The sequence below is a fragment of the Carcharodon carcharias genome, chromosome 26 (genome assembly GCF_017639515.1).
Source record: "Carcharodon carcharias isolate sCarCar2 chromosome 26, sCarCar2.pri, whole genome shotgun sequence".
NCBI lineage: Eukaryota > Metazoa > Chordata > Chondrichthyes > Lamniformes > Lamnidae > Carcharodon > Carcharodon carcharias.
Genome location: NC_054492.1, coordinates 24173360 through 24191682, shown reverse-complemented (window position 1 = coordinate 24191682; position 18323 = coordinate 24173360). Strand labels below are relative to the sequence as shown.

Sequence of the window (18323 nt, the reverse complement as noted above, 5' to 3'; positions counted from 1 at the left end):
CCTATGCACCTTCTCACCAAAACCCACCACTCCCACTACCCCCTGCCTAAATTGGCGGAAACCTCTCTGCAAACCCCAAACCTACCTTGCTTCAGGATCCATCGGGCTTTCTTCTTGGGACTGGTTGCAGTCTGGCAGCACCCACTAATGTACTCTTGGTACTGCTAGGGCTGCTGGCTAAACCAAGGGCAGGGCTTCCGCTCCAGTGACGGGGAGGGGGGGTTAAGTCCCGCTGGCAGGCAATTGAGCCATCCACCCCACTCCCCCACTCCTGTAAATATGCACCCTCAGAATTTATCTTTGTGTAAATTTCCTGGAGAAAGGTGGGGGGGGGGGAAGTGGGGAATAAGAGAGAGGAGGGGGTGAAAAGATAAGAGGAGAGGGAAGAGATGGGAAAGGGGAGGGAAGGCAAAATGCGATCAACAACTGATGAAAGTTGCAGCCACCAAATCTTTCAGCTGGGTCTCAGGATGACCTCCTGCGAACTTAATGAAGGAATGGTGTGGGGGACACCAAGTGAAGGTACAGAATACTGAGCAAGATGAGGTTGAGTATCAGGGAAATAATTACACCTCAAACCAAAAAAAAAACACAATGATCCCATTGAGTTTTGCAGCAGAAATACAATTTCTAAATAAGTAAACTAGGCTTCAAGGTTAAAATATAATTTGAGTATAATTTATGTATATTTAATCAGAAATACAGTCATGTGCAATGTTTAAAACAAAAGGATTAGCAGCAAATTTATCAAAGCTAATTGCTAAATTTAACTAACATAATTACAGTCTGAAAGAACAACAGGCTGGTTAAATAAAGCAACTTTATGGGGACCAGATATTTAATGAATGCAAAGAAAAAAATGACCGAACAAGAATTCCACCATGGTCCCACAAAACCAAATATTCTTTAGACACAACATAGCTTACAAGTTTAATTCCTTTCCCAAATTCAAATGCTGCACCTCCACAGCCACTTTTGTGTCATTGCAAAGTGGTTTTAGGTGCTGATGAATTCAAGTAGCAGTATAACTTGGGAGATTACTGAGCAAAGCAATACGCTGGAGGGGCATGGCTGCTCCAGGTAGCTGCCAATACACTACTATAGGTTCCCAGAGAGTGCTGCATCGATGTAACTAGAGTCTATTCAGTCTGATGATGTAGGTCGGATTCAGCAGAGAGCAGCAGTTTCAATCCGCAGCAACTTTTCATCTCCTAGATCAGCAGTCTTAGAATTCAAAATTTGAAAAAATGCTTTGGATTTCATTTTCTTTTTAAACACAGCCCAGGGACCATCCATGTTGCTCATTTCACAGAGACGTCATGAGGACTGAGGACATTGAGAAGAAGTGTGAACAATGGTTAGCTAAATGAGTATGACGGCTTGAGGAAGGGTCGTTGACTGATGTTGCTGCGAGGGACAGGCAGTGGCATTACCCCTGGTCGCCTGCCACCCGTTGCTGGTCTGGGGCTGAAATGTTTTGTCGTTGTTGCAATCTTTGCATTAGAGCTGGGTTAAACAAAAAAAAAAAGAGAACAATTATTAGATAGACCAGATTGTATGACACCTATATAATAATTAGCTATATACAAAGGAATGTTATCCCAGAATGGAGTAACATACAATATCATCCAAATAACTTTAAACCGGTTGACAGTCTACTAATTCAGGTCCTAGGGCATTGTTCTAAGAGGAGCATGGGGTTCTCCTGGTATTTTGGAGAATGTTCACTCCTTGAACAACATCACTGAAGAAGAATCATATGGACTCGAAATGTTAACTCTGCTTTTTTTCTTTCCACAGATGCTGTCAGACCTGCTGAGTTTTTCCAGCATTTTCTGTTTTTGTTTCAGATTTCCAGCATCCACAATATTTTGCTTTTATCACTTAATGTAGATTAACTTGCCGTTCATATCAGCTGCTGGCTGTGGGGTTCGACTGTGTATACCTACATAATGGTGTGTAGGAGCAGCAGGAGGTCCTTCAGCTCTTCGAGCCTGTATCACCAGTCAATTAGATCATGATTGATTTGTATCCTAACTCCCGTTTGCACACCTTCCATATCTGTAACCCTTAGTACACTTGCTTAATAAAAATGTATTAAACTCTTATAAAATTTCCAACTGATCCCCAGCCTTACACGACTTTGAAAAAAAAATTATTTCATGGGTTGTGGGTGTCACTGGCAAAGCCCTTCCCCAATTGCCCATGAACCGAGTGGCTTACTAAGCCATTTCAAAGGGCAGTTACAAGTCAATTACATTGCTGTGGATCTGTCTTGCATGTAGGCCAGTCCAGATAAGGAAGGCAGATTTCCTTCCCTAAAGGACATTAATGAACCAGATGGGTTTTTTTTATAAACAATCAATTACTTTTCAATTATGAATTATTTGAATTTAAATTCCACTAGCTGCTGCTGTCAGATTTGAACCCATGTTGCACTGCAGTAAGCTATAGAGCCCGGGCCTCTGGATTACTAGTATAGTGACACTGCCGCTATGCCACCGTCTCCCTGCTATTCTGAGGGAGAGAATTCCAGATTTCTACTCCGCTTTGTGTGAAGAGGTGCTTCTGACATCACCCTTGAACAGCCGAGCTCTAATTTTAAGGTTATGCCCCCTTATTCTGTACTCCCCTCACCAGAGGAAACAGTTTCTCTCTGTTTATCCTTTCCAATCATCGTAAACAGATCAGATTAGTCCTCAATTTTTATGTTCAATGGAACATAAGCCTAGCCTATGGAACCTACCTTCATAATTTACTCCTTTTAACTCTTGTATCATTCTGGTGAATCTGCACTGCATCTCCTCCAAGACCAATATATCTTGCCTGAGATGCCATGCCCAGAACTGAACAATGAGGATGTAATAAGATATAATAGAAATACAAGGTTTTCCTGTAGGTGATGCTTTTATAAATCTGCTCGAACTTCAGAATGTTGTGAAATGGCTCTCTCCAGTGGCTAATTTGGTAATATCCAGATCAGTGTGCAACAGAAGCACAGGTCCCAAAGCTATGAGTCCTGGTCAGCTGGGAGCAGTGGAGATACTACATAGTTAGCCTTAAAACCCTTACCCCGGGGCAGGGAAGAGAAAAAATGTGATTGTGATCCTAAGGTTTGTTTCTAAAACATGCCATGTTCATGCTACTTCACTTTGAGTGAAGGCTACAAAGTCACCAGCATTCGAGTGAAGAGGAAATGAAAGAAATAACAGTTATGCGACACAAAGCTTGGATTTTAAAACACGTGTAGCCATTCTAATTTTGAGGCAATGGGAAAGAATGATCAGGAGGACCATGGTTACAACCTTTGGGGGTTAAGTTTGGATTCAAGCATGAATGGGCTGCACATGACTCTGCAGAAACAGGAGGCCCTGCCCCATCACAATGTCAAACCTCTCTAATCATGATCAGCAAGGTCTCAATACAAAAATACCCGATACCTCACCCTGTCCTGTTTTAGGAATCTTACAGCGCATATAATGACTGCCACATTTGCTACAAATGTCAATGTGTATTCCAAAACAGATCATAGTATCAAATGGAGGTGATAAGGCATTCTCCTTTATTTAACTATGAAACCACACTGTGGAGTGGGGAGCGGGTGATCTGGGAGAGGTCATGTACCTTTTTGAAGATTGCCGGTTGTTGTTTCCCGTTTTCCTTTTCTTTGCCTTTTTGTAATACGGTCCTTTTTTCCGTTTTCTGTTGTTGGTACTTTTGTTTTTATTGAAGTACACCGAGGTTTCCTCATACTGCTCTTCCTCATCCTGAGATCTTCTGCAGTCTGTCCAACTGTTGGAAGCACTGACTACAGCCACTTGTTCCTCTGTTATCGCAAAGGTGACATTGTGAAATGTGAAAAGGGAAGTTTACAAAGAGTGAGTGTCACCAACTTAATCTTATAAACATACTTCAGGGACAGGAGTTCAACCTCTTTGACTTTGTGTAAACTTAAGCTCATCCAAACTCTGCTGCCCGTGTCCTAACCCGCACCAGCTCCTACCCACCCATCAACCCTGTGCTCAATGACCTAATTAGTTCCTGATCCAGTAACACCTCAACTTTAAAATTCTCATCCTTATTTTCAAATCCCCCCCCCATGGCCTCACCCTTTCTTTATAATATCTTCCAGCCCTCCGAGATCTCTGCGCACCTCCAATTCTGGCCTCTTGCACATTCCCAATTTTAATTGCTTCGCATTGGCGGCCATGCCTCCAGCTGCTTAGGTCCTAAGCTCTAGAATTTCCTCTCTATCCCTCTTAGCTCCTTTAACACACCATGATTTAGGTCATCCTTTGTAATATCTCATCAAATTTTGTCTGACTACACTCCCATGAAGAGCCTTGCTATACTATGTTAAAGTTATACTATGTTAAAGGCACTATATAAATGCAAAATGTTGTGAATCCTGCTGGAAAGGGAGTTGAGTGAGAATAGCTAATCCCATTAACATTTTCTTCTATTCCTTTCTCCCACATGTGTTCATCCAGCTTCCCCAACAACGCATTAATGCTATTTGCCTCAATTACTCCTTGTGGTGATAAGTTCCACATTTTCATCACATTCTGGTTAAATAAGTTTCTCATGAATAGTTTATTGGATTTATTAGTGATGGTCTTTTATGTATGACCCTTGCTTTTAGATGCCCCATCAGTGGAAACATTTTCTCGATATCTATTCTATTCAATCCTTCCATAATCTTAAAGACCTCCATCAAGTTACCGAGAAAAGAGCCCCAACTTGTTCAGCCTTTCCTGATGGTTATAACTTTTCAGTTTCATACTTGTGAATCTTTGTATCTTCTCCAGTGCGTTATATCCTTTTTATAACATTGAGACAAGGAATACAATGTACTCAAGTGTGTTCTAACCAAGATTCAACACAAGTTTAACTTAACTTTCCTGCTTTTCAATCCTATCCCTCAAGGAATAAAGTTCAGTGTTTGGTTTGCTTTTTTTTTTAAATGGCCATACCAGCCTGCTTTGATACTTTTAGCAGTTTGTGTATCTGCATCCCTACATTCCTCTGTACCTCCTCCCATTCAGTGTCTCGTTATCTAAGCAGTAAGGACATAGTCTCCTCATTATTCCTACCAAAATGCCCAGCCTCATCTATATTGAAATTATTTGGCAATTACACACACATTTGGCAAATTTATTAATATCTTCCTGTATTTTGTCGCAGTCTTCCTTTGTATTATCCATAACCTCACCCAGCCTCAACATGAGAGGCCATTTGGACGAGGCTCTGCTGGGCTGGTATCACCTGTGGAACTGGGTCCTAGTAGCACCTAGAGCAGGAGTACCCCTGGGTGAGAGGCTGAAAGACAGCCTTTCTGCTCCTTTCTGCTAAAGATTCTTTACATATAGCAAGTTGGTGAGGCTTCCATTACCTGGCAACTGCCATTCAGAGTACTTCTGGAGAACGTCGATAATTTCACCTCCGTATTTATCCAACTTGTCCTCGGTGACTCCGTCAATCTGCAGAAGGACCTCAGGGTCCGGTGACAGTGACTCTGCAGTAGACATATTTGGCTCATTAACATTCTTTGAAAGGCAATTGGGACAACAGTGCTGAATCAGTTGTTCTTTAAGGGGGAACAGCACATTTTCCTGCCATAGTCTCAATTCACGTGAAAATGATTTGTTTTGTCCCAATATTTCGCTTTGTTTTTATTGCAATTTCCGCTTTGTCATTTTCTTTTGTAAAAACAAATAGGCTCACAGGAAGTTTGGCTGTTATTTTGTGAGGGTCAAGTGAATGTTGAGGACAGCCCCTGCTCTGTCCTGCAAACTAAACCCAGTTATAATTTGCCCAGAACATTCAACCCAGCATTAGGAGAAATATGGAAGTGTCAAGGATTTTTACTCTCGACTACATTTCACACAATCTGCTGGATGGCAGTACTCCTCGTTATCTCTTAAAACACTGATTATTATGTTGGATGGAATACCCAAGAGACTTGACCACAAAATCCAGGCTGTTACTCCCACTGCAGCACTGAAAAAAGACTTACATTTATGTAGCATCTTTCATGGCCATTGAATGGCAAAGTGCTTTCCAGCCAATGTATTCACTTTTGAAATGTATTCACTTGTAATGTAGGAAATAAGGCAGCCAATTCGTGCACAGCAAGCTCCCACAAACAGCTATGCGATAATGACCAGATGATCAGTTTGAGGGATAAATAATGGCCAGAACATAAGGGATAACTCCCCTGCACTTCTTCGAAATAGTGCCATGGAATCTTTTACGTTCACCTGAGAAGGCAGATGGGGCCTCGCTTTAACATCCCATCAAAAAGACGGCCACCTCCAACAGTGCAAAACTCCTTCAGTGCTACACTGTAAATGTCAGCCTTGATTTTGTGCTCAAGTCCTGGCCTTGAACTTATAACCTTCTGAGTCCACCTCAGCCACAGCTAACACACTAAGGGATGTGCTCGGTCAGGTAGATGTAAAGGATCCCAAGACACTATTTTGAAGGTAAGCAGTGGCGTTCTTCTGTTGTCCTGGCTCAATATTTATTCCTCAACCAATGCCACTAAAACAGGTTATCTGATCATTATCACATTCCTTTTTGTAGGAGCTTGCTGTGCACAAATTAGCTGCCACATTTCCTACAAGAGTGACACATCAAGACATGCTTCATGTGCTTTGACACATTCTGTGAAAGCCGCTATAGAAACACAAATCATTCTTTCATCAGAATCCTTATCAACAGTTTCATTGCACGTGTTAATCTCTTGCTGTGTAGTGTATTTCCAGATGACAACTAAATCCTGGTCTAAGTTAATAATATTGTGATCGTAAAAGAAGCTTTGTTTTCCCTAATGAGGCAGGTGACCCCTCCCATACCAGTCTTCCATTTTTCAAATATACCTGCAATTCTTTTGATGGTGGCAGTGTTAAAAATGTTGAAGTAATGGACACCATAGACTTTGCCCAGACGCTTGCAGAGCTCAGTGAGCTCAGTAAGACACTGCTTAACCATCTCCTCCCGTTTAGAAACATTCTTTGCTACCGAATTCCTCTGCTTCCTGATGCTGCTGGCATTATCTGTCTCCTGAAAGTCCACCTAGGGTCAAAGGATAAATTACTGGCAGTTATCCAGTATCACATCATGTTAAAACATCTCAAAGCTCTTCCAGCGATAAATTACTTTTTGGAATGCAATACTGAGATCGAACATAACTTAGAATGCAAATAGCAATGCAGGAAATCGAACACATGAATTTGAAATAAAAATGAACGCACCTGAAGGAAACCCATCAGAACTTGTTGTGCTTTCTCTCCAGCAGTTACATAAGAAACTGCTTGATCATTGGCTGTGATGTACAAATCCTCGCACAGAATTCTATCTAGCACCAACTTTCGAAACAGTCGTTCTACATTGTGACGGGAATAGGCAGCTCCTGCTCCAAATATACCAGATTGGATCCTGGCATTTTTACAACCTAGTGGAGAAGTTCAGTTAGCTTTTCACAGAATGTTAATGGCACAGGAGGCCAGTCGGCCCATCATGTTGGCACTGGTCTCCAAATGAGCATTATGACCCAGTGCCATTGCCCTGCCTTTTCCCTGTACCCCTGCACATTGTTCCTATTCAAATAATCATCTAATGCCCTCTTGAATGCCTCGATTGAATTTGCCTCCACCACACTTCCAGGCAGTGCATTCCAGACCCAAACCACTCATTGTGTGAAAAAGTTTTTTCTCACGTCACACTTGCTTCTTTTGCAAATCACCTTAAATCTGTGCCCTCTTGTTCTTGATCCTTTCATGAGCAGGAACAGCTTCTCCCTTTCTACTCTGTCCAGCCCCCTCATGATTTATTAGGTGTTCCAAGAATAAGCTCCCAAACAGAATCTTAGAAAAAGGACTTGCAACTGATCACAATTCTGGAAAAGATCTTACAGTGTTGCACACATGGGGAAAGAAAGAGAATGCGTAGGTATGCCCACAAAATTTACATCTACAGTCTCATGCTGAATTTTTGACAAAGCGGGTTCAAAGGTTAACAATTTCTCCTCCTTCATGCCTTTAGTCTGATCTTGTCTCAGTGCTGCCTTAGGAAAATGAGAACTTGCATATATACAGCATTTTTCTAAACCTCAGGACATCCCAAAGCCTTTTACAGCCAATGAAAGCATTTTGAAGTCTAGTCACCGTTGTAATGTAGAAGACATGGAAGTCAGTGTGCTTAGCAAGCTCCCACAAACATCAATGAACATAATGACCAGATAATCTGTTTAATGATGTTGGTTGCTTGCTTTAATAAATGCAGCCTATGGGTTTTCTCGTACCTCCATTCCCTACCCTCCCCGCTGCCGCCTCCCCATGGGGAAGAACCTGGTTTCTCAGATCCCACTATTTGAAGAGGGCAGGGAGTTCCTGATTAACAATCCTCCCCTGACCAACACCAATCAAAACAGGTTGTTGGGTCATTCATTCTTGTATCAGTATTGGAAACTTTGTGTAGACAATTGGCTGCTGTATTTGCCCATGCAACAACATGGACTCCGCTTCAAAGCAATCCATCAGTTGTAAAGTGCTTTGGAACATCACAAGGTGGTGATAAGATGCAATAGCGGGAAAGAGTGAAAGCGTGAGTGCGATAAAGCAAGCGTGAGATAACGAATGAGAACAGGCAGGCAAAATGAAAACAAATCCAGCATGAAGCCACCTTGAGCTCAAAATGGAAGGAACATCCTTTTCTAATTAACATATCAAAAAACTCCACATGGTTCCACCCTAGCTTATCGTTTGGTGTTCAAATACCCCTTTCCCCCACCCTGTTCTCTCCAGATAATCTGGAAGCAGACAGCTCCTTGTAATTGATCCGCACTCACCGAGGAAGATATCGACCAGCATGTTCAGGGTGAGCCTGCTGGAAGGCTGGCCTGCATTGTATTTTCTTCCAGTGGCACTGGCACAATGCTCCTGAGCAAATCTCACAATGTTTTTCACTTCATCTGTGACATTCCTGGTCCTGTAATTCTATTAAAAAAAAGGAAAGGAAGTGAGAGGGGTGGGATTAAAAAAATAACTAATTAACATTTCAGGACTAGTAATAGTAACTAGTATTTCAGCTGAACTTACTTTCTTCCTGAGGCAGTTGTCACAAGTTACTTCTGGGTGTTCTTTGCAAAACTGGGGATTAAAGTCATTTTCCCCAAAGTACGCCAGCAGCTGAGTCCTGCGGCATTCCAACACATTCTCACAGTAATGGACCATGTTGTACAGATTGTTGAAGTGGGTCTGTTTAGTGAACTGGTTCCCGTCCTTCTCCACTGCAGAACACACGTCTCACTTGTTAGATCAGATTAATGGAAATCACAACAAGCATCAAAGAGACAAAATGGCTTGGAATTTGTTGGACAGCAGCAACTTGTAGCCTGCCATGTTTGTTAGAAATTTTTCCCTCACCCTTCAGCTTGAACAATTTTTGCACCATAAATTGCTGGAAGCGCTTATCTGACCTCGCCTCGTACGAGATCAACAGGACATCAGTGAACGATGGAACCAATCTCTCTAACCAAGTGAGATTAAAGAAACAAGAAGGACAGAAATAGAAACTGGGGGAAGTCAAATCAGAAAGAGAAATAGAGGGAAATAAAGACTGGATTAAGAGAGAGAAAAGAAAAAGATGGAAAGGAAAATCATAATTTTTTTTTAAAGACTTTGAATTTTAAAAACCTTGAAGAACAATTTACTCGCTGCAGGAATGGGACTTCAGTTTCAACTGTTCCCTTTCTGGGCCTGCAAGGTTGAGCAGAGACATAAATCTCATTATTAAAAAAATTCCTAAATTGTTAAATACCAGCCCTAACTCTCTGTGGTGAGTTTATGGTGCAAAGGACATGGAGTTGTGGATGAGCTTCTGAGGCCAATGACAGAGTAGTTAAATTGTCCAGCAATTTGTGACATTTTGCAATTCACGCTGTATCACTTTCTCGCCATACGCTGCTGTTTCTTATTTTTATTTAAACATACTAATAAAGGTGAGTGCATTAAACCCGCTATTATTACCCGGTCAAATTCTGGTCCAATGTGCTTTTAACTTATCCTCCCCATTTCTCCAGTGTCCTTTCTTCCCCACCAGGTCATTGACTCACCATGAAGCATGGTGACTGTACTGTGGCTTCAGTGCATGTGTTCCTGGAAAGCAGATTTCAAATCACAAAGTTTATGGCACAGAAAGAGGCCACTTGGCCCATCGTGTCTGCTCCAGCCGAAAAATGAGCCTCCCAGCCTAATCCCACTTTCCAGCATTTGGTCCATAGCCCTGCAGGTTATAGCACTTGAGGAGACTGGTTACTGGACAATTCCATTGTGGCAGGTATCATGACCTGGCCTGATGCTCTTCTCACCCTATGCCCGTAAGAAACATAACAGCATAAATAAGTGGAGTAGGCCATATGGCTCCTTGAACCTGCTCTGCTATTCAAAACGATCATGGCCGATCTGATTAAGTCCACTTTCCTCCCTGCCGCACTACACCACACACCCACCAATAATCCTCAACTCTGCTGTAGATCAAAAATCTGTCTAACTCAGCTTTGAATACAATCAATGACACAGCTTCCACTGCTCTCTGATGTGGAGAACTCCAACAATTATCCATACTTAGAAAAAATTTCTCCTCATCTCTGTCTTAAATGGGACAGAACCCTTATTTTGAAAGTCCTCTCAGCATTTCCCTGTCAAGCCCCCTCAGAATCTTATATGTTTCAATAAGGTCACCTCTCTTCCTCTAAACTCCAATGAGTACAGGCCCAACCTGCTCAACCTTTCCTCACAAGACAACTCAGTCATCCCAGGAAATCAACCTAGGGAACGTTCTCTGAACTATCTCCAATGCAAGTATATCCTTCCTTTAATAAGGAGACCAAAGCCTCACGCAGTACTCTATGTGTGGTCTCACCAATGTTCTGTATGTTTGTGACAATACTCCTCTACTTTTATACTTCATCCCCACACACGTGTATTCTCATTCCATAACAAATAGAAAGAAGGAAGAATTGGCATTTATATTATGCCTTTCAAAACCTCATGACTTCCAAAAGTGATTAAAGCAAGATCATTGGCTGATACATACACTGGGGGGCACTTGGTGACAATTGGAGTGCTTCCACTCACATCCCAGATGAGATCAGCCACCTCCACACAAACCCAGATTTGAACCTGGGCTCTGCATGTGTGTGAGAGTCAGTGCTAAACCAGGGGCTTGAAGCGCTAGGCCAACGCAGGGGGCACAATGCGGCACAGCTGTCACAACTAGGAGTTGTGAAGATAGAGTTTTGTCACAATCACAGTAGTATAAAGATATAATTTATTACAATGAATGAAGATTCTGAAAGGCATCTTCCCCCAACTGTGGTAACTAATTTCCAGGCAGACTCATGAATCCCAGCACAGCTATTTGACTCTGATAGGCTGCTGATTTGCTCCTGCTACAGAGGAATATTTTAATTCCATAATCCTCTCAGCTACCATTCACGCTGATTGCTCACTCACTTTGGATAATGCGCCTGATCCTCGTGACATCACTGTAGCTGTAGAAAAGAATACAATGGGACGTTTCTCCATCCCTCCCTGCGCGGCCCGACTCCTGGTAATATCCTTCCATGGACTTGGGGAGCGTGGCATGGATCACATAGCGAACATCTGGCTTATCAATCCCCATACCAAAGGCAATTGTGGCACAAATCACCTGGTGGGAATACACAGGGCAATGGTGAGCCTATATAACCACAGGATTCACTCATTCTGACAGTTTTCAAATCCCCATCGTCATCCTCCGTACCACACAGATCATCACTTCTCTTTTACATATTATTAGGCTTATTTGCAGTTTTGCTAAAATACTAACAGCAAAATAGGAGGGGTTTAAGTTTTACACCAGGTTTCAAAGGTATGTCCTTGGCCTCTGCAAACAAAAAATGCACAATATTAACTCGCTTCTTAAAATAATATTTTTACCGACAATTTAGATTAAATAGAATGGTCCCAGGGATGAGAGCCTTCAGTCGTCTGGAGAGATTGGAGAACCTGGGATTGCTCTCCTTGGAGCAGAGAAGATTAAGGGGAGATTTAATAGAGATGTTCAAAATCACGAAGGGTTTTAATGGAGTAAAACGCAGAAACTGTTTCTTGGCCGAAGGGTCAATAACCAGAGGTCATAGGTGTAAGGTAATTGGCAAAAGAAACAGAGGGAAGGTGAGGAGAATTATTTTTATAGTGAGTTGTTATGGTCTGGAATGCACTGCCTGAGTGGGTATTGGAAACAGATTTTGCAGTAAATTTCAAAATAGACATTAAAAAAAAAGCTTGGAGGGGAGTGCAATTAATTGGATAGCTCTTTCAAAGGGCTGACATGGACACAAGCCGAATGGCCTCCTTTGGTGCTGTATCATTCTATGGAGTTAGAGAAGAGAGGGTTGGGAAAAGATTTGATAGACATGTTGACAATCATAAGGGGTCTGGACAGAATAGATAGAGAGAAGCTGTACCCAAATATGGATGGATTGTGAACCAGAGGGTACCAATTTAAGGTGATTGGCAAAAGAACCAAAGGCGACATGAGGAAAAACATTTACTCAGCAAATGGTTAGGATCTGGAATGTACTGCCTGAGAGTGCGGAGGAGCAGGTTCCATCACGGTTTTCAAAAGAAAATTGGATCTGTTGAGAAAATTTGCAGAGCTAGGGGGAAAAGATGGGGAGGAGTGAGTCCAGGTGAGTTGCTTTTGCAGAGAACCAATATGGACACAATGGACTGAATGGCTTCCTTCTGTGCTGCAACCATTTCATAATTCTGAGCAAACTGGCTGAGGGAGTAGGCTATAAATTGTTGTTTAGTCAGTTACTAAGAGATGTGCATGAAGAACCAAACCCACCGACTGGGGGAAATAATCATGCCCTAGTTTTAAGGGCTCCTAACCTGGCAGCCATCTTGATTAATCCACTTGCTTTGTGCCAGATCCCTGTCAGAGTCCTGCAGGCCAGCATGATAGGCTGATGCGGCTATTCCATTTCTTTTCAGTGTTTCAGTCACCGTGTCACATTCATGCCGAGACAGACAGTAAATAATGCCGGAGTCACCTGTTAATGTGCAAACAAGGGAATTAGAGTTGCACATATTGTACAGAAGAAGAGTACTTTTAAAGGATAAAGTCCCATAGTGTGCTAAGCACCATCAAGGTTCAAGGAAGAAAGAGAGCTGAGGTAAATCAGGAATTAACCATTAAATGATGTTAGGGTTGACAATCCTCCAGGGTTTGACCCAGAGTCTCCAGAATTTGAAGATTAATCTTGGGGATCATTCTTAAATCTAAATACTTTGTTAAGAAACCAAGGCTCTTAGTCAGAACGTCATTAAACATCTGAATGGCAACGTCCCTGTACAGCTGCATTTGTACAACTCGGGGGCCAGACAGTGCCCCAAGTTCAGCCTCCATTTAGCATTGCCACCCCCTCCAAGGACTGGCCTGGGAGTCTCCAGAAACTTTTTAATTTCCAGGACATTGCTACACACAAACCCGGGAGAAAAATCATGGAGGCATTAAACAAAAAAATTGGGGTTTATTCCATTTTCTGTTTATTAGATATAATAATATTGGAGATGGGTAAAAGGCTGTTTGACTAAGTCTAGAATAATCCAATTGAGTAACAAGGAGCCTGTTTGTTTTTCTATTGGTTTGGGAAGGCAGGTCTCCTTGAAAGTGGACTTGTAGTGACCAACGGAGAGTATATGGGAACGGGACATCATGAGGATGGACATGGCAGTTGACCAGTAGCAGGAATCTGGGGATGGGGTGGATCAAGGCAGCTGGTGATATGATGAAACCTCCAGGAATACATCCAAGCTGGGTTGGTAACTCTAGGTAACGTCAGGTTTGAGTTTTAAAAACTTAGTACCTGAGGAAACAAAGATTGAATTAAGTTTCCGAACTTTTGTGATTGTTCATTGGGCATTGATATCAGCACACTGCAATACACAGGAAGGGGAAGAGCAGAATGGACACCATGTTTTCCCTACAATCATTGATTGTGCTTCAAAGAACTCTCAGGCTGCGTGAGAAACTCTTTTGGTTCATCGTTATGCTATTGACTGAAAACACATGCCTCTGCCCAATTCAATAAAATGTTCTTACTTACAAACTTTTAATCCAAGCAAAATGGGTGTAGCTTCCCCAACAACAGGTGCCATGTGATTCACACATTGTTACTAACTTTCATTTCAATGATCAAAGCATCATCTACTTCTGTGTAAATTCTGAGTATCAAAGCTCAATGTAAGTGACACAGAGAGAGCGCACGAGAGAGATGCAAGAAAGTGAACAAACCTTACAGAGACTGAATTACTTTAAAGCATAGTCACTATGTCAGCCAGTAAAATATTTTGTTTACAGCCAGATCCTAAAAACAGTAATTTGGTGAATAACTGGTTAATTATTTAAATATCAACAAACAGATGGTTACTGAAGAGGGGATATCACCGTTTCTAAAAATTTTACATGGAGATAGTTACCCACAAAGGTTGGCAGGTTCCCAGTTACTTTATACAAGCCACCACTTACCCGTCTCTCTCCTGAGATGTGACCAATCACAAGCTCCAGTGATGATTTATTAGATTCATGAGGCCATTGCAGCCAAAATACATCGGTGAGTCATGTAGCCCACATAAATATTTAGCTCTAATTGTCAAAAACCATTGGGTTTTGTACAGAATTGATCAGTTCTATACAGGCAGCTGCAGGCCCAGCAGCATACTACTCAGTCAACACTTACGTGGATAGTTCCTCCGGATCCATTCGATGCATTCTTCAGCAATCTTCTTGGGCTTTTTCGGCAGGACCTCATACTTCAGGTTGTGTCTATTGAAGCTCATGGTGAACCTGCAGAATATCAGCATGAAGCCTCAGTACTAGAACTCCATACAACAGAAGTGATAGGCAGCTCTCGGGACCCTGTACAGAATCTACAGCACAGTAGGAATACTGCAGATTGAAAAATTCCCTATACAGCCCACTTCCCAACATCAATTACCTCACTGTGGGGAGTGCAGAGCAGAAGCAGGGCATTTCCTGCATCGAAATGAGAGAGGAAACTGGAGGTTTATATTACTTTGGCTAACCCTTCAGGTATGTTAGCATGCTGCTAGGTCATGCGGAGCAGGGAGGCCAGAGGGAAGGGAGATGCAGAGCAGCTTGAAATTATATGGCACTGTTCAGGACATCAGAATGTCCAGAAACACTTCATTGTCAATTAATTATTTTTGGTGTAGTTATGTTGGTAAAAAGTGTAGCTAATTTGCATACTGCAAGCAAAATAAATTACATTTTAATCTGTTTTTAGTGGTCTTGGTTGAGGGATAAATATTGGTCATGGATATGGGGAAGTTGCCTCCTCCTCTTCAAATATTGCCATGGGATCTTCAACGTTCCGTTGCAAGGACAGACAAGATGTTGCTTTAATAGCACTGCTGAAAGACAGCATCTCAGTCAGTGCAGTGCTCCCTCAATATCAACCTACATGATGTGTTCAAGTTCTGGTGTGAAACATGAAGCCACAACTTTCTAAGTCAGAGGCAAGAATGCATTGCTGAGACAAAGTGCCACTTAAAAGCATAAAAAAATCTAAACTATGTCAAAAGAATAAATCTCATTTTAAGGAAAATTACGTTAATATAACAGAGATGAGAAAAGAGACATGCTTTGAAGTTTTTCACCTTGCACTCATCAGGACAGATTTGAAAGAATACCTAATCTCAAAGGGAACAACAATTTATACTGCATGAGAAGAGGGTGCTGATTGGTTAGCAAGTGGACTCTGATTGGTAGAGGCATTGCCATGGAGAATGCAACAGGGAATAGTTAACTGCTAAGCTTTTGTTTCAATTCAAAATCAGGCAGATCAACTCTGATTGGTCAAAGCATTGACCTGGGGAATGAACCAGAGAATGGCTGTCCCCAAGCTTTTGTTTAGTTGAAAAAGGCGCAATGCACGGACATGTCCTTTCTGTTTGCAAATGACAGGGCCATGTGTGTGAATATGTGCAACTTCTAGCACGTGTAAGTGAGCCACACTGCAAGCCCGACTAATAATATTAAATTGGTTATCAGTGTAATTCTTAGCACAATCAGGATTGTTTAGCAAGTGTTGTCCAACTGCGGAATCACATCTAATGTTGGACACTATGTTCTGAGCTTTGCAAGCACGGGCTGGTTGAGTAGGGTCAATACTTTGCCTGTTGAGAACAGCCGAAGGGATGTGCTGTTTGGTATGATCCCACAGTCTTTGGGACATATGGCCTAGATACCTGGCACTGAAATTCCTGTACCACATTACTCATTTGTGTGTTAGGCAGAATGTTTTATTGGCTTGATGGTTTGTCAAGCTTTATCGGTTTCCACAAGAAATGTGTCACCTTGCCAACCAATCAGCGCCTTCTTCTCATGCAGTATAAATTGTTGTTCCCTCTGGAATTTGATATTCTTGCAAATCTGCTCTGATGAGCTTCAATAGCATGTTTCTTTTTTCAGCAATGTTGAAGTTCTGTACTACCAAGTGACTATAAGAAAAATGCTGCTGTATCTCAGCACTTGAATTACGTAATAGTAGTGCACGATGTTCCACAGTAATTATACAATCTGTATACTGATGGTAACCTCAATGGCTCCCCAAACTCTGCAGTCTGGAGTCCACTTTGCAGTACTGAGGGAGGCTGCACTGTCTGTGGTGATATATTTTCAAAGAGATGTCAAGCTGAGGTTTCATCTGCCCTCTCAGGTAGATGTAAAAGATCCCCTGGCACTCTTTTGAAGAAGAGCATCATCACTTTGCTGTTCACAGGAGCTCGTCGTGTACAAAATGGCTGCCACATTTCCTATGATACCACAGTGACTACACTTCAAAAAGTGCTTCATTGGGTGTAAAATGCTTAGGGATGCCCTGAGGTCAGAAAAAGTGCTACATAAATTCAAGTATTCCTTTCTTTACAAGTTTTATTTATAGAAGTGCACAAGAAAAATACAAAGAGTAAAACAGACTAAATTTTGATCCAGAACTAAGATTTAAAAATTGGCATTGTTGATCTTTTCATCCAACTGAAAGATTATAACAAAAGGTGCATCTATAATTTTTAAAATATAATGAATTGATAATGATCCCATGGTATTGCTCACAGCGTGTCTGATGATCATGGTTTATAAGGACAGGAGTATGATACTGCAAGGTGGTATTATTCTGCTGCTAAGATAGAACTATATACAGTATCTCCAAGGCCACAGATCCAATTGCTGAGGAGGTCTGTTCGTAGCTTGGCAGTGGCTTTTAAATCACTGACTCCTCCCCAGTCAGGAGAAACCACTAGGAAATAACTAGCTCTATTTTTTTCTTTAAGAACATAGAATTGTGACAACCGAAATGTGACACATTTTGAAAGGAACACAGATGAATGTCTGTAATAATTGTTTGTTAATCTAAACTCACTTTACCCCTCCCTCAAGAGATAAAGTTACATACACTTGCGGTTTCAGCATCTTGAGCTGGTTGAGGATATCTTTCTGGACCCGTGGCGTGGCTGTGGCTGTCAGGGCCATCATCGGGATCGAGGGAAACTTGTTCCGGAGCTCGTTCAATCTCTTGTAATCAGGGCGGAAATCGTGGCCCCACTGAATAGGGATGGAAACAGTAAGAGTTAATTTCTGACAGACTTCAGAAGGAAGTGAGGAATAAGCACAAGGAGTTGACAAAAAATATGTCTTCCAGCAGAAACCTTTCCCATCGCCAAGGTGTTGGAAATAGGGGCACTGGGGGGCATTCAATTGTGGTACCGCAGCCAACACCATGCTTCCTACAATGTACATACAAGCATCACTCATGTACAGCAAGGTCTCAGAGCAGATTAATAAAAGGAGGAAAGCACAAAAGTACAGTTAACGAGACTGATTTTAAAGGGAGAAAGGTGGCAAAACTTAGTGCCACTGGATTGTATCGGGGAATAATAAATTAAGAAATAGCTTCCCAGTTAGGAAGGGTGAAGGGAGAGAAAGAAATCCAGGGTTGATCAGTCTTTTGGATCTGCTACAGCAAAGGCAGCAGGCTGGGCATTCAACTAGTGTGCTGCTAAAACTGGTTATTTCAGGTAGAGATTAATGACAGAGGGTCCCCATCCCTCTGCGCCCACCAGTTGGCCAAACAACTTTCTCCTCACAAGTTCCATATCGTTACTATTCCTGTTCCATCAAACTTCAGTCACAGCACAGAATGCAAGACAGGATTCCCTTCAACTGTTGCCACCACTGAGATCTTAATA

The 18323-nt window shown here is 41.9% G+C and overlaps 1 protein-coding gene across 4 annotated transcripts in view; it reads right to left on the bottom strand.

The window, feature by feature from the left end:
• Nucleotides 1–656: 656 nt before the first annotated feature.
• blm (BLM RecQ like helicase) overlaps nt 657–18323 on the bottom strand; it is a 49922-nt gene continuing 32255 nt past the window's right edge. For all 4 annotated transcript variants that reach the window (XM_041175153.1, XM_041175155.1, XM_041175154.1 and 1 more), the window contains 11 exons: nt 17531–17679; nt 14795–14901; nt 12945–13105; nt 11520–11715; nt 9102–9292; nt 8852–8999; nt 7257–7456; nt 6882–7077; nt 5393–5515; nt 3625–3826; nt 657–1506 (listed from right to left, as the gene is read on the bottom strand). In XM_041175153.1, the coding sequence (XP_041031087.1) occupies nt 1359–1506; nt 3625–3826; nt 5393–5515; nt 6882–7077; nt 7257–7456; nt 8852–8999; nt 9102–9292; nt 11520–11715; nt 12945–13105; nt 14795–14901; nt 17531–17679 (1821 nt within the window). In that variant the 3' untranslated portion in view covers nt 657–1358. The remainder of the gene's footprint in view (nt 1507–3624; nt 3827–5392; nt 5516–6881; nt 7078–7256; nt 7457–8851; nt 9000–9101; nt 9293–11519; nt 11716–12944; nt 13106–14794; nt 14902–17530; nt 17680–18323) is intronic.